Source organism: Melampsora larici-populina, assembly GCF_000204055.1.
Source record: "Melampsora larici-populina 98AG31 unplaced genomic scaffold MELLAscaffold_155, whole genome shotgun sequence".
NCBI classification, from domain to species: domain Eukaryota; kingdom Fungi; phylum Basidiomycota; class Pucciniomycetes; order Pucciniales; family Melampsoraceae; genus Melampsora; species Melampsora laricis-populina.
In genome coordinates this window covers 9,186-25,312 of record NW_006768918.1, presented here as the reverse complement: position 1 = coordinate 25,312, position 16,127 = coordinate 9,186, and the positions used below count along the sequence as shown (strand labels likewise).

General features: G+C 42.1%; 1 protein-coding gene across 1 annotated transcript; it reads right to left on the bottom strand.

Moving 5' to 3' along the window:
* Positions 1-861: 861 nt before the first annotated feature.
* Positions 862-3,414, bottom strand: MELLADRAFT_114391 (uncharacterized protein; the record flags this gene model as incomplete). The annotated part of the gene is made up of 4 exons (XM_007419293.1): positions 862-916; positions 973-1,132; positions 1,240-3,164; positions 3,284-3,414. 4 exons carry the CDS (start codon positions 3,412-3,414, stop codon positions 862-864), a joined length of 2,271 nt encoding a protein of 756 aa, XP_007419355.1.
* Between the last annotated feature and the right edge of the window lie 12,713 nt (positions 3,415-16,127).

The following is a 16,127-nucleotide window of genomic DNA, read 5'->3' as shown; positions in this document are numbered from 1 at the left end:
GCGCTCCCTACTCTAGAGCGCGTCTTGTCTGATCGCGCTCCGACATCTGAAATCCGCGCCAACCACCCAGTGCTTGCTGACCCGACCTCGGGGATCGAACTCGAGCTGGAATCGGAGAAGATCGGATAGCCCCATCCCCGGAGCTGATTCTTTCTCATGATGGGTTGGTTCGCTGCAGGGTTCAAGGATTGATAGTGTTCTCACTGAAGATGCTCAGAAGTTTCAACTCCTTTTGAGCACCAAACCCCCCACGAAGAATGGTGGATCAGATTTATATCAAATAATCAAAAAAGAGATACTTCTACGGATATTATGAATGTTCAAAGAGTGATAACTAAAGTATGTTTGCTTTAAGAAAACAGGAGTTCTTTTCGATTGATTCGATGTCTCTAAAAGATACAAGGAAAGATATTTTCAAAAACAAAGGAGTAAGACAACAAGTGCGCTTCGGAAAGAAAATATAAAACAATATACAAAGTGGGGTGGAAAGATAGTTAGATAGTTGTAAAATGATCGAGGATGTTATTCTCTGGGTTCGAGAAAAGTTTTTTCAATCAATTCCTTCACGGTACAAAAGTGAAGATATCTAAGAGGTGCTTGGTTTTTTGGGGGGTAATTTTTTTATTTTTTATTTTTCTTATTACTTCTTCTCACTTAAAGTTCTAACATATTATGTAATCAAAAGGATTCAGGAAAGAGATCATTACAGTTTTGACAGTCAAAAAAAATCTTAAAGTTCGACACCTTTTCTAATTATTCAACGTTTGAAAAGTTCATAGATCATAAAACATCATAAAGAAAGATTTATTAATAAAAAAGGTGGAAGAGAAAGGGAAATAAACGAAAATGAAGTCATGTAAATCAACTTTGAAGCTTATGTTCAAAAATCCAGCTTACACGGACAATTCTCATTTGACTTGTTAAAGTATAATAAATCATAAAATTCAATATCAAATATTTTTCTTCGCTTACCCTTTGTGTGTTGATGAGTCTACTGAAAAGTGTTGTGAAGTCTCAATTATAGGTAAAGGAGTTTCAGGTGGTGGGAATTTATAAATAAGAGAAAATGAAGGTGCAGGCTCTTCAATCATCGTGTTGTGATGTAAAATTCCAGGTGAACCGTGGGCTTCATCTGAAAGAAAAATAGGAGATCATTGTTAAACTTCTCATAGGTAACTCAATGATGAAAGAATTCAACCACGGAGGTTTATATCAAAAGACAATGTCAAAACGACTAACACTGATTTCTTCCCGGACAAGAGAATGTAGAGTTAGCCGTGGAAACGGGGCTGTCATCGTTACTTGAATCGTTCTTTGGGTTTACAGATAAATGATTTCCTTGATGAATTGAAAATTCATGGTTTACAGGCTCTTGTAAGACATGTGCGTCCATGGGATTCCAATTTGTATGATTGTTAGTTTGTAATACTTCAAACATGTTCATCGATGATGATTGTTTACTCATCGTGGGCTGATGATAATGATTTTGGTGAAGTTGAGTAGTCGATCCCGGAGAAGAAGAAGAGGAAGCGTCGGAAGGAGAACATGGGTGATTGGTAGATGGACGTCCAGTAAGTGATATATGAGGAGATGAACCATGATCAAAAGTAGAAAGAGATGATCTAGAAGAAGACGTGGAATTCTTTCGATCGGGTATTGCCTGACTCATTCCAGACTCGAAGGAATCGACATAGCTAGGAGGGTGTATCAGAATTTTGGAACCACCATTCACTTCAAGAGTTGAACTGGATTGTTTTTTCATATCACTGCCAATCAGATGATGACTGTCGATTGATACAGCTCCGTATTCCATCTTTGGTGGACCGTGGAAATTCCCATTGTGAGAGGGAGAGTGAAGATTAGCGCCCGATAACGGAAAACGCGAATGGGTATCAGACGGCATTCCTTTTGAAGGAGAATAGAAGTCATAACGTGGTTTGAGAGAGCAAGCATTGGAAGCATCAATGGGCGAGACTGGCTTGAGTAATGATAAATCTTGAGAAGCACTCGTCCTTTGCGTTATTGGAGACAATGGTTTACTCATCGTAGGTGAGTGGAAGCCAGGAAGTGAAGGACCTGTTGGGTTGAATGGTTGTAAGGGCAATTTTGAGTGATTAGATCCATTCATCGAATCAGGCCACCCATTTCGTCCTAGTTCACTGCAATGAGTAGTGGTGGGAGAGACAGAAGAATCGTAAGCTGACTCTGGTATGCCACTGATGACTTCGGGGTGTTGGAAGACTGGACTCCGATAATTTCTGGACGACGCTAGATGAGTATTATTAACATGGGGCAAAGTCACGCCGCTAGACGTATGCGGTCTTCCAAAATCAACAGATGAAAGGTGAGGGCGATTGGTACTTTGAGTATTTGGCCGCATATCGGGATCATGAGGTCGCACACTTGAAAAATTTGCATTAGACCCATTAGAACGATGTAATAGTGGAGTGTTGAGGGAAATGTTCATAAATGGGGTTTCCTGAATGTTATCTCGTATTGTCCCATCCGCTTGAAATATGCCATCATTGTTGAGATTTCCCACGTCGCGGGGTGCTGAATGAAGATAAAAAGAATCCCTCGAGTCTCCGGGATGATGATGATTAGCTTGATGACGCTCCTGAGCTGAGCTGTGCCAAGTGGGATAAGTGGGAACAGAAAAGCGTCTCATATCAAGCGGTGGGGTGATGAGCGTGTGTGGGTGAGAATGAATCGTTCCTGGGGTTGAAGCAAGGTTTGGAGCGGCGGCGGAGGTCGAGGAAGCTAGTCTCAAGTGTTGAGCGTGTAAATCTTGTTCGGGATATTGCTCTGCAACTTTGAGAGAGTCTGATGACCTACTCCAGGATGCTAGGTCGGACATGATGGATGGCGATGAATCTGATGCTGACATATAATGGGAGAAGTATGGAAAGTTGGACGGGTGTTCTTGGGTACTATTACCGAGCGTGTAGAATGGTGTTGAGTTATTTGCTAGATCCCCAGGTGTGGAGGCTGCATACGAGTGCAGCAATGGTCTATTGGGAGCATGTGCACCATACCCATGACAAGGTCTACCACTATCTTCGCATCTTTTGCATCCAGATGCGGTGGACAATGGGCCGCCGTATGCGACTGTTTCCGAGTTGCGACCTCGTTCATCGCATTTCACCTTTCGTCTCCGACAAGTCCTGGAGATACCCAAAGACAGGAAGATGATTTACATGAGGTTAGATTTTTGGATCTTACCACACAGAAAGAAACAAGATGATCATCAGGTTTGTGACGTCTGATCAAGGGTGTGACTCACCAGCATCCAGTCCGTGACCTGAATCGAGGCTTAGCAGATGAAATAGAAGGAGCCTTGTTGGCATTTAAACCCACGACGTTGGGACTAGAACTATTTTTCTTTATTTGTCCAGGATGTCCGTGAGAAGCCATGCGCTATGGCTGTGCTAGAAGGGCGGACGCTTCAGAAATCGTCGTCACAGGAATTTGACGGAGTCACTCTCAAAGTGAGATGGTATACCTGGTTCTGAGGGCCAATTGCATTTATGGATTGACGAATATGAAGGTTAGTTGATGATCCAAAGAGAGACAATGTTCAATTTGAGGCAGAGTTAGAGTTAGAGTCTCGATAAAGTCATTTACATTTTGATCCACGGGACGTGTGCAACAAGCCGAATGAGGTGAATGAGGTCAATCAACTTTTTAAGACAGCACTAGACCTTCACCGCCTCGAGAAGGTATATTTAATTCGAATAGAATGACCGATTTATAGATGAACTTTTAACAGACTTGTTGAGTATCATTCACTTTAAATCCAAATTGATTGACAATTTGAAGACAATTTGAATAATCTCGAGTTCCAACCACCTTATCAGATCTGCTGTACCTAAACAGAGGTCAAGACCTCGGCTGGACTTCGAAAAATCGGGTGAGTGAGGCGACCAAGCGCAACGAAGCTCGCTTTGGCAGGGCTGAATAAACAGCTTCAGGTTAGTAATGTTTTGATGAAAGAGAGATAAAAGTATCATAGTTGAAGAAAATGTGTAGGAAAATGATTACAACTTACCGTCAGACGCTCGATCCGAGGAAAATTGTGCGAAGGACAGGATACCTGAATGGTGATCGGAATCACAGAGTATAAACAACTCTTGAGGTTTTGACTTGAGATATCGGGAAGAAAAGGAGGGAAAAGGGTACGGAGATATGGGCGATGAAAGTGAATGGTCGGGTTTCCTGGGGAGTGGAAGGTTGAAAATGTGAGAATGCTCCGTGAGACGAGAAGTCAAGTGCTGGGAAGGGAGAGGCGTGACCTCTATTGACACGAACCGAAATGCGAGCTCTGAGGGTGAATGAATTTCTGTTGATCAAAGCATATTCCGAAGGGAATTGTTGGCGACAAGAGTTCAAAGGGGTGGATAGGGGAGCTTTTTTGAAGTAAAAAAACGGATAGGTGCGGGTCAGAACAAAGTCCAAATAACAAGAACCGCTATGATTGTGTATGGCGTATGAAGCGCAATAAGAGGATACGGGAAGGGGAAAAGGTGAACTCAGACGATGTATTCGTGCTCAGAGGACTGACACACAGATGTATGTAACAGAATGTGATCTTCCTAATCCCAAGCAACGTTTAAAGACTGAAATGTGAATGATAAAGTGAGTATAGAGGTAAATAAAGTGATGTTGATGTTGAGATTTAATCTGTTCGTTGATGATTTATGAAAGGTATTTTCTTGTGTGGAAGACAGACAAGCACGCTCAGCGCGTATTGTTTGAATAAAGAAGAATGAAAATTTCAGTCTAGTGTTGTCTTTCTGTCTGACTACTGTTGTCTTTCTGCCTGGTTGCTTGATTGCTTGCTTGCTTGCTGCTGCTAGTATGTAAAGTAAATAAAATATTCCCTTCTCTGCTTGATTGATACTCTCGATCATCAGCTGGCCTATGTAGACCAGAGACTCTGACTGTTAAAAGGTTCAATACTTGTACAGAGAATAACACTTTTTGTACAGCTTTGTTGATCGTGATCCAGAGTCAGTGTGTGGTATCTGTGAAGGAGTTTTTTTACTTTTAGCGTGTATCCAATCGGGGGCCACTTCAGTCACAGTCACACTCACTTCACTCTACTTTACACCTTATAGCATTTGGTCCCTCCAACCCGCGTGGCTCTAAAGGGGAGTTTTTTAGAGCGATCTTCGTCATCTGGGGGACCTACCGTTCAAGCAGCGCACCTTTCCTTAGTCCACCAACATGTCACCGCAATCACCAACCAGCTGAAAACGCACAAGACACTCTTGCTCCGGACATCATATCGTCACATCATCGTGCGGTTCAAAGCGTGTGCGATCGATTTGATGGTTTGTGGACATCTCTTGTTGGATTATTCCCTCCATTTGCTCATTTTCCTTGTTGACCATTGTAGAGCTCAAAATAGAGTTCAACATCTCCAGTAGTCAAAAGTGTTGCGCATCTTCTCCAGGGGTTCCTGGGATTTGGGTAGGAGATGTCAAGCACTTTGATCGGAGGGACATCAATGTATTACTGTTAGCCAAGAAAACCATTGGTGAAGTACGAAACAACTCAGACAGCTTGCACTCCATAGCTTCCAAGTTACGGCACAACTTCAAGCAAGGTATCGACTCTCTTCGCCGGAGTTTTTTTCGCCGCTTACCGATCCCCCAGGCAAATGAACCAGATGTGTACAACAAAAGTAACAAGCAAATCAAGCTAAAGATCAATCAGATCCCAATCAATCTACCAATTTTCTATGTTCTCGTACTCAACATTACTTACATATATATGTACCCACATGCGCAGGCACAGATTTTGTATGTATGTCATGTCGCTCAAGAAGTCTATCTGCCATGAACCATTCGCGGTTTCTTCGCAAACATTCTCATCGACTCCGGAGTCTTTTTAAATTTGATTGTGATTCTGATTCCCTTGCTTAAACCCTTGCGGTGCTCTCTGTTTGAAAGTACGGTTGTAGAAGTCGTGGTGGAGATGAAGCTAACTGAGGTGAGTTTGTGTGCGGTCACAACTGTGAACCACATCAGAATGCAACTTGTTCATTAAGTGTACACACAATTCACGATCAGCTGTGCAGACCTACAGCTATAAGTACGTTTCCCTTAGCTTATTTTTATTACGGTTGTCACTGTCTCTATATTCATACATACCACTCTTCCTTCTCCATTCAAAAACCCTACAGTACCATTTCAGTTCTGTGCAGCATGGCCCAGATTAGTGCCAGGGACGTCTTCAGCTACCATGAGATCCCTTGTAGTGATTTGTTTACCAGGTACCTGCGTTATGCGGATAAATTGAACAAACTCACTTACAGTCGTTTTCAAAAAGCTTGCCGCTAATTCACCGCCAAATTGCTCGAGTTTTGCGGGCAAATTTCGGCAAGCTTTTTGAAAACGACTGTAATAGATATCAGAATCATGGTCCGCTGGATCTCGTAGGCATTAAGTCCACCTTCTCTCAGGAGAACGATCTAGCTTGATCCTATCTGGAACAACAGAATTTTATCGCGGGTAATGCGGGAAGGTACAAACTTCAGAATGCTTTTGCAATCTATGAAAGCAGGTACATATGTAAGCTTAGCATCTTTCCTCATCTTTCAAAAAGTTCATTTGTGTAGTATACAAGCTCTGAACTCAAATCCAAAAAGTCATGATATTGCTTGGAATCGAAGTTATCAGAGATATATTGAAAACTCATTATCAATGTCAGTTGCAGCATCAGATGAAGATTAATGTACATCCGCAGGTTTCCAAAGTTGACTCCTTGGAATCATGGGAACGTCGTTCATCAGGCCGTTCATTTTGATTTCTAATCTCGGATTCCGGGTGCATGGTCATCTAATTTTCATCAAGATCCAGTCTTCTAACAAGAGTGGCACAATCGTTGTACCACCTACAATCTCATAGACACCTTCCCTGTCACCTTCAAAAAGAATGGCAAAGATTCGATGTTAAAGTCTTATGATAGGTCTGATATGTAACAGGTGTTACTATCATATGAAACTTGAAGAAAAGATGACTTTTTCATTGCAAGAATCCCGTCTTGTCGATCATTTGCATGACGGAATGATCAAATTTTCGATAACTACTTCATCAACGCTGGAGCCTATCTATCAAGCAGATTTTGGGGCAAGTGACTCGAGCGCTTTGTCTTCGAAAGGCTTGTTCCACCCAGGGATGCAAGTGTGAGTATGAGTATACTCAACTCACGCTCATACCCGGCGCCTTTTTCGTGGCCCAGGGCATGGCCGTGGCCATGGCCTGCACCCGGCGTGGCCTGCCACGGTCAGGCCCTTTCTAGCCAGGGCCTTACAGTGGCGCCACGATGGCGCCATGATCTGGGGGGCGGATTTGAGAAAACACGACACGCTATCGAGCGTTTACTGATTTCTCAATCTCCCTCGATCCAAATCTCTGTCTATGGAACAGATGCCACTCATCCACTAGCATTTCTTGTTTATGTTTACATCGATCTCTCCATTTCTCATTCTACCTTTTACGCTTACTGACTTTGTTAACCTTTCTTTGTGATGATCAATCGTGGATAATTGATTTTATTTGAGTGTAGTGTATTGTAAGTTTTTCTATTGTTGATATCTTTTATTTGGCTCGCTTTACTATCATCTCTTGAGTCTTTGTAATCAACTTATTGAGCAGAGGATCAAAAGAAAGCAACTTTGTATTGTGAATGGTATCATGAAATGAGAACGTTGAATGATCGCCGAGCTCGATTTTGGTCACTGCCCCACCCTTAAGCCTCTCCTTAGGGGGCTTAGCTGGACTTAATGCCCTGCTAAGGCCACGGAGGGCCCAGGGCCATGGCAAGGGCCATGGCCTATGCCACGGCCATGGCCCTGAGCCCTACCGTGGCGCCACGAGGCTTCGTGGCTTCGGGTGCGAGCGTGATACTCAACTCATACTCACTTTGAGCGGGTTTTGCCCCCGAGCGAGAGTATGTAGTACTCTCGATGGGCCCCGACTGGAACTTCCACCCAAAAGACAGGTTCGCTGTGTAACACCCGGTCATGGCCGGCCATGCTGTATGTCGAGACTCGAGAGTCGACAATCTGCATACAGCTCCCACCGGTACGACCCGTTCCACATCTTGCGAGCGGGGGCGCGTGGTGATCTTTTGCAAATGATGGTGACCACTGGATCCGTAAGCGTAACATCCCACACTGTTGTTTGGGACAGTTCAAGCTTGTAAGGGACCTATGTACCTTGGATGCTCTATAACCTGGGGGTGGAGTGTTTTCCAGATGGCGTTCTTGAAATCCATCTACACATTCCCTATGAAGGATTCCTATGTGGAACACAAAGAAAAAATGTGCACTGATGTCTTGTTGGAGTGCTTATTTGAAATGACTGTTTTCTTCTACATCTGTTTCTCTCTTTATTTGTTATGTTCTTTATTTGTTATGTTTCTTTATTCTACACGTATATTTGATTTGTTCACATAACTACATTTCATATTCAAATCATATGTAGTATGTTTTCTATTTCTTAACTCTCTCATCTACAGATCACAGTTGTCCTTATATACCTGTAGGATCACGCACATAGACTCGAACTTCATCTGTTTCGACTCTACCTCATTTATAAGCTACATTGACTAACTTATAAACTCGTGCATGACTTACAGGTAAGATCTTTGTTTTGTTTTCTCTTCTCATTTGTTCTGTTATCTTTTCTACTATGCTGTTACTTGTATAAAAGAAATGAACTTCATCTGTTTTGACTCTACCTCATTTATAAGCTACATTGACTAACTTATAAACTCGTGCATGACTTACAGGTTATGAGCCTTTAAAAACTCAAGTAATCACGCGGTTTATACATTACGTCATCAGCTTAACAGATCAATCATCTTGACTCGATGCCTTCCGGTTCTCCTACTCATGAATCGTCGCCAACTGGCACTCATCGAGACCTCCTTCCGCCTGCATCTCCGGCTGATTCCAACACCTCAACTACCTCGTCCTCCACTGCCATACCGCCTTTGGACGACACTGTATCAGACGATTTTCTCTTGTTGCAACTTTTACCTTCTGCCGACATGTCTACTCCTGCCGGCACGAATACTGAGGATCGAATCAAGATCCCTGAACTTACTGATGGCAACTTCCCGCACTGGAACAAAAGACTTCACTTTGCTTTGCAAACTCGCGGCCTTCTTAAATTTCTTACGGAAGACTCACCTCCAACCGCTGCTGATGGACTGGCTCTCTATCGCCGCCAACAAGGACGGGTAATGGAACTAATCGTCAATTCCCTCAACGCTGCGAATGATTCTTTAATTCAAATCACTGACACGCCTAAAATCGCATATGAGAAACTTTCGAAAGCCCATGGTAGCAGCGGTGGTGTGCTCGCTGCAGCAGCTATCTGTGAAATTGCGACCGCTCAACTAGAGTCGGGCCAATCATTATCTGATTTTATCATCAAGATTCGAACTCTTCATAACCAACTCTCTCAATACGCAAACGAGGACAAGGAAATAGCTCTCTCTTCCAAATTACTTGCTATTTTCTTATGCAACGGTTTAGGAAAGGATTTCGAGTATATTACTGCACCTTTCTTCGCAGACCTATCCAAACTCACGGTACAATCAGTGATGGATCGACTTGTTCTGGAAACGGCCAAGCAATCTTCCTCTGGTCAAAACACTTCTGCAGTTTCGGCTTTCAAATCTTCTTCCTCTCCTGCTGTTAACAACTCTGCTCCTAATGTCAACAATTCTGGTTCCGCCTCCAATCCCAACTCCAACTATCGTCGTATTGGTTCTGGCCCTAATGACTTATGTCATCTTCCCAATCATCGTGGTCTATCTCATACAAACCGACAATGTCACGGTCAGAAGGGGAAGAACAAGACAGGTGGACATGGAAGTATCCCAGCGACTAACTCACTGACGGAGGCTGAGATGGTAAAGCGTTACTTGGCAATTGAGGCTGCTCATCAAGCCAAAAAGTCATCTCAAGCTCAAACCCCTCAAGCTCCTGCTCCTACATATGCGGTATTGACCTCGAATCAATTCAGTGCTCTCGACTTAGCTGAAGATTTCCCAGACGAAGGATTTGCTGCTCAAGCCTACGTTGCGACCAACAAATCAATTGATCACGATTACATCCTGGCCGACACTGCTGCTACTCGGAACATATGCTTTAATAGGTCAATGTTTGTTCAACTCAAACCAGTATCACCAGTCAAGATCACAGGAATCTCTGGAGACCCTCAATTCGCCCATCACATCGGATCAATTGTCATTCCTGGATTCTCTGAAGAAGATCACTCCACCATCGACATCTTAATACCTGATGTTCTATTTGTTCCAACCATGACGGTTAATTTGCTCTCTTTAAGTCAACTATGCGCCAATGGAGCATTGTTTTCAGGATCAGGAACCAGCATTACTGTTGTTGGAATGACTGGTCGTAGCTATTTTATATGTGAAAAGACGAGTGATGAAAGACTTTGGCAATGCAAGGTTCGCCTCTCAAACTCAGTTTCTGCTTTTTCTGCTTCGGCTGAAACATGGCATTATTGCTTAGGGCATTTGAACTACGATGCCATAAGGCGTCTTGCATCATCAGGCTCTATCAAGATTTCTCCCCGGGTTTCATCTTCTTCTATAAATTCTTGTATGACATGTCAGAAATCAAAAATCTTTTGTCTTCCTTTCAAGTCTCATTTCCCAGCCTCATCAAATGTCTTAAATAGAATTCACTCCGACGTCATTGGTCCTTTTCCCGTTTCTTTGGGTGGTGCTCGTTATATTGTATCTTTCATTGATGACTGCTCAAGATATGCCTCTATTTTCCCTATCAAACTCAAGTCAGATGTTTTCGAATGTTTTGTAAACTTCAAGAATCAAGTAGAAGTGTTGTTCGACAAGAAAATCAAATTTCTACATACAGATAGGGGAGGTGAATATCAGAGCGCAAATTTTTTATCTTTTTTAACTACGCATGGCATTACTTTGGAGCAAGGACCGGCTGAGACCCCAGAACATAATTCTGTCTCGGAGAGGTATAACAGAAGCTTAATCGAAAGAGTAAGATGTAATTTACATCATACGTCACTCCCGGTAAAGATGTGGGCCGAGATAGCCTTAGCCACAGCCTTTACTCTCAACCACTCACCTCACTCGTACCTCAACCACGAATCTCCGCTCTCAATTTGGAACTCCTTCATTCCAGATACGGGTTTACACGGTCCAGACCCTTCTTTCTTACGGACGCTAGGATGCTCAGCTATTTATTTAGCCCCGAGGATCTCAGGTAAATTAGGCTTGAAAGGGAGAGAAGGGGTGCTATTGGGTTATGAGAAAAACGCCAAAGCGTATCGAGTCTGGGATTTAGAACATAAAAAGGTCATCATTACACAATCAGTCATCTTTAACGAGACTCTTTTTCCTTTTTCTACATCTACTCTTACTTCTGATTCACCGAAATTTGTTATTCTACAAGACGATGGATATGATATTCCAGATGTTACTGCTCCAAATCTTTCTTCTTTATCGCCGATCAATTCTACAAATACATCTGTTCCTCACATTCATAGTTCTGCTACCACTCAAGGTCTTAAACCTTTATTATTATCTTCTATATCTCCTCGTACATCCCCTTCACCAATCACTCGAAGACATCATTCAATCACCGATGTCGAACCATCATCTTCCACAGTCTTTTCCAACATCAGAGGTTCTCCAAGCCGAACCGCATCAACATCGACTAAAGACAATGTGGGAAGACCTGTCAGAACAACAAGTAAGCCCCAACACCTTGGAAATTTCATAGGACATGCAGGTACAGATCTAAATGATACACCTACCTATAACCAGGCGATGAATGCTCCTGATGCCGACGAATGGAAAAAGGCCATGAAAATCGAATTCGACTCACTTGTTCAGCACAATGTCGGTAAACTTGTTCCTAAACCATTAGATGCGCGTGTGATAGGTGGAATGTGGGTACTGAAGAAGAAGCGTGATGAAAACGGGGTGGTGTTAAAGTACAAAGCAAGATGGGTCTGTTTTGGTAACAGACAAATAGAAGGCATTGATTTCAATGATACGTACTCTGCGGTAGGCAAAACAGACACATTCCAATTACTTGTAGCCATAGCAGCTTACCTCAAATGTTCAATCATTCAATTTGACATCATTACTGCCTTTCTGCATGGCATAATCAAGGAACGAGTCTACATACAACAAGTGAAAGGTTTCGTTGAACCCGGTTCAGAAGGGATGGTGTGGGAGTTAGGTAAATCTCTATATGGCACTCGACAAGGAGCATGAGATTTTAGCGATCATCTTTGTGGTGTTTTACTGGCTTTCGGATTTACTACATCAAAATCAGATGACTGTCTTTTTATCTTTCAACGCAAATCCAATTTCCTCTATCTTCACATGCACGTAGACGACGGCTTCCTTATTTCAAACTCTGATTCCCTTATCAACGATTTTAAATCTCACATGCTTAAATCCTATGAACTGAAGTGGAAAATAAAGCCGACTCTTCACCTCGGAATGCATTTATCATATCATAACGATGGAAGCATCTTTATTAATCAGACTCATTATCTTCAAGACATCCTTGACCGATTCGGAATGGACGACCTGAATCCAGTTAAACTACCTTTTCCGGTTGGTCTACGATTGCAAAATGGATCACCAGAAGATGTTCAAGCTGCCGCTTACTTACCTTATCAATCCTTGATTGGCTCATTGAACTGGGCTGCAATTAGCACTCGGCCTGATATCGCTTATGCGGTTAGCCAACTTTCTCGCTTCAACTCTTGTTATACTTTTGCACACTGGAATGCGGCGAAACACTTAATTCGTTACATTAAAGGATCTATTTCTCAAGGAATCTTATTTAAAGGAAGTATGCCGGCGGAGCTTAAAGGATTTGGTGATGCTGATTACGCGAATGACCCATTAGACAGAAGATCGGTAACTGGTTATTTATTTACTTATGGAGGATCTATCATCTCATGGAGAAGCAGGCGACAAAAGTCTACAGCCCTATCTACTACCGAGGCTGAGTACATGGCCATTTTGGACTGCGCCAGGCACGCATTATGGTTTAAATCCTTGTTCAACGATCTCAAATTACCTGTTTCATCTGTTTCTCTATCCTCGGCCGGACAAGCGATTCAACTCTTTAACAACAATCGAGGGACAGTCTTACTGTCAAAAGAACCAGTTATAAATGATCGCTCAAGGCATATAGATGTTAGGTACCACTTTATTCGAGATCACGTTCGACTCCGAAACATCACCACTGCTCACGTTCCTACAACTTCCATGCCTGCGGACTTTCTCACCAAACCCCTATCAATTGAAGCTTTTCAACGTTGTTGTGACCAGATTTCTGTTTTAGAATGTTCGAGTTAGGGGGGAATGTTGGAGTGCTTATTTGAAATGACTGTTTTCTTCTACATCTGTTTCTCTCTTTATTTGTTATGTTCTTTATTTGTTATGTTTCTTTATTCTACACGTATATTTGATGTGTTCACATAACTACATTTCATATTCAAATCATATGTAGTATGTTTTCTATTTCTTAACTCTCTCATCTACAGATCACAGTTGTCCTTATATACCTGTAGGATCACGCACATAGACTCAAACTTCATCTGTTTTGACTCTACCTCATTTATAAGCTACATTGACTAACTTATAAACTCGTGCATGACTTACAGGTAAGATCTTTGTTTTGTTTTCTCTTCTCATTTGTTCTGTTATCTTTTCTACTATGCTGTTACTTGTATAAAAGAAATGAACTTCATCTGTTTTGACTCTACCTCATTTATAAGCTACATTGACTAACTTATAAACTCGTGCATGACTTACATGTCTTACCCTGCGTGTACATTACATTTTTTCCAAGGAAGTCAAGCCCCTCTTGACAAGAATGTCTTTCAATGATTGGGCCTCAGCAGAAAATATGGAACCAAGAAAGAAGTTACATGTGAGATTTTATGTTATGAGCTAATCATTGAGGCAAATCTTGAGCAAGAGAGGAGCACTTTCCTTGGAAAGTACATCTACTGTTTGTGCAACAGTAAGGCACACAACAGCTTTCTCTTTTGAAACATATACACCATGCCAGTGTGGTCTTCGCTTGTCGACGAGCGCGCACGAGTCGCCTTTGTGCCTCAAAGGGAGTCCGTGCGCGCTCGTCGTCGGGCGACTGCCACAAGGACATGGTGATACAGATGCTCAGTATGGAATGACATAGGAGGGAACAAACAAGGCTCTCAGCAAAACACTCTACCCTCAGTGTCAGAAAGGGCATACACCACCTCAGCATCACATCTCCTTTCTTATGTCAAACTCATTGACTATGAACAACTACATGAACTTAACCAAGTACATGTAGTAAGGAGAATAAATAAGACAGGTAAAACAGTTGCATACACATAAATACATGCAATAACCAATTACATGTATGATACACAAACTACTCATGTCTATTCTTAATATATTTTAATTAATTGATTTCTGTGTATCATATTTCTCTATCTTTCTCTTACTATGTGATATTACAAAGACACTAGCTGTGTTCAAACCTAACCCAGTTGCCAAAAAACTGGTACACTCAGTTGCTTCTTTGGTGGTAACTTTGTGTATCAAGTTGACATTTATTGAGAGCTCCCAGCCAAAAAGCCAACCAGGTGTGCCGGGGTTTGTGGCAACCAGGTTAGGTTTGAACAGGCCTATTGTTTGAAACAAAAAAGCACACATGGATCAATTGGGAAGATGATCCTGAATGATTTGATTTATGATGATCTTTCTAATACCATGTGTAGTCTTAGTTCAAGCAACTAAGTTGGATTGGGAACCCAACATATAGCAGTTCATCTAAAACTGATCTACTTGGCAAGTGATGACCGCAAAGAAGAGAAGTCTAGGGCTTTTGTGCTAAAAAGATGGGCTGTGATATAATAAATTACAAAGGTGAATCAGGGTTATATGAGAATAAAGGGTTATACATGCTCAATATAGCTTTGAAGATCTATATGTACTGTTCACTTGTGATAATCTACATGATCACCAGCTAGTTGAACACAGAGATGTTCACATGTGCACCCTTTTATGTAGTCTATGTGATACTTTCTGTGTGCTTTACTGTTGTCTGCCGGGTATATCAAGCCCTTTTTATGTTCTTAGTTCTTGTTTATCATCATTTACAATTGTAACATAGCTTCATCAAACAAACAATCCATCAATACTGATCTCCGAAAGCCCTTACAAGTCCTCTTTCAGCTCTTTTAAAATTAGTAGCCCCAGATCCTTGTTTCACCGTGTCCGGGTAGTGTTTCTTTCTACCATTCCTAGACTTAATTACTACTTTTGAATGCCACACTACATATGTAAATTATATGTAATCACCCAGCAGCAGTGATATATCACTTATAAGTTATTACATGTTGTTTTCCTGAGGGCAACAGAAGGGTTGTGCAAATCACAAAGCTGCTTTGCTCGTGTGAGCAAGTGTCAAGAAGCTCAACAGCAAAGCATAGTGAGAACAGTCCTAAAATTGATTTTGGCATACTGTGATAATATTACAATTACAAAGGGAATCAAAGAGCAGAGTGGCAAAAAAGGATCTCTAATATTTGGCTTTTTATTGAAAAAATTGAAATCAATCAAAGGGTTAGATGATGCTACATTCACTCTCACACCCGGCGGCTTTTTTGGGGCCCAGGGCATGGCCAGGGCCATGGCCTAGCATGGTGTGGCCCAATGTGGCCTTCCATTCAAAGAACCCCAGATCTGCATTTTTGGTCGCCATTCCCTGCTTAAGACCATCTTTAGGGGGACTTTGACTGAATTCCATGCCCGTTGAAGGCCATGAAGGGTTCGGTGTGTGGGCCACGGTGTGGCCTAAGCCCTGGCCCTTGCCATGTGCCCCTCCAGGGCGCCTCGTGGCTTTGTGGCTTTGTGGCACCGGGTGTGAGCGTGATGCTACATCACAAGCTCATAATAAAGTATAACCTTGTTGGAAGTGGCTGATGAACCATTGTTGAACTTGTTGATCTTGTCACAAACTACATCCCAAAGTTTGATATAAAAGTGTTAAAGATATCTATAATGTTAGAGAGATGAGAGAA